Source organism: Gavialis gangeticus, unplaced genomic scaffold, assembly GCF_001723915.1.
Source record: "Gavialis gangeticus isolate Ggan-Ray unplaced genomic scaffold, GavGan_comp1, whole genome shotgun sequence".
Lineage (NCBI taxonomy): Eukaryota > Metazoa > Chordata > Crocodylia > Gavialidae > Gavialis > Gavialis gangeticus.
In genome coordinates this window covers 125,507-125,959 of record NW_017728979.1, presented here as the reverse complement: position 1 = coordinate 125,959, position 453 = coordinate 125,507, and the positions used below count along the sequence as shown (strand labels likewise).

The 453-nt window shown below is 66.9% G+C and overlaps 1 protein-coding gene across 1 annotated transcript in view; it reads left to right on the top strand.

The window, feature by feature from the left end:
• Positions 1 to 4: 4 nt before the first annotated feature.
• Positions 5 to 453, top strand: part of STARD7 (StAR related lipid transfer domain containing 7) — a gene marked incomplete at its 5' end in the record, with an annotated part of 25,294 nt that continues 24,845 nt past the window's right edge. The window contains one exon of the mRNA XM_019508228.1: positions 5 to 126. Coding sequence (XP_019363773.1) covers positions 5 to 126 — 122 coding nt within the window. The remainder of the gene's footprint in view (positions 127 to 453) is intronic.

Genomic DNA, 453 nt, shown 5'->3' with positions numbered 1-453 from the left:
GCCCGGGCTGTGGCGCCGCGGCCAGGGCCAGGGTCGCCCCGGACACACCGCCCGCCGCCTGCTGGCCGCGCTGGCTGGCGTTTTCGTGTGGGAGGAGCGGCAGATCCAGGAGGAGGAGCTGCGGAGGTAGGTGCGGGTCCCCATGGCGCCAGCATCGACCCCGAGCCAGCGCCCCTGTCCGCGGACTGAGTCACTGGGGCCCCGTGCCGGGATTAGGCCCCCATGTTGCTGGTATCGGGGCCAGTCCGTGTGCTAGGATCAGGGCCCAGGTGCTCGGTCCAGTGTACAGTGCCATGCTTTCTCCTCCCTTTCCCTCCCAGATCTTTTTTGACAGCAGAGAAGGGACAAGTGGTTGCCACTGCTCCCCCCCACCCCAACCAAATGTTCAGCCCTGCTGGTGCCCCTTGGCTGCATCCAGCCTGTGGGCTGGGAGCTGAGCACTCCTGTTTTAAC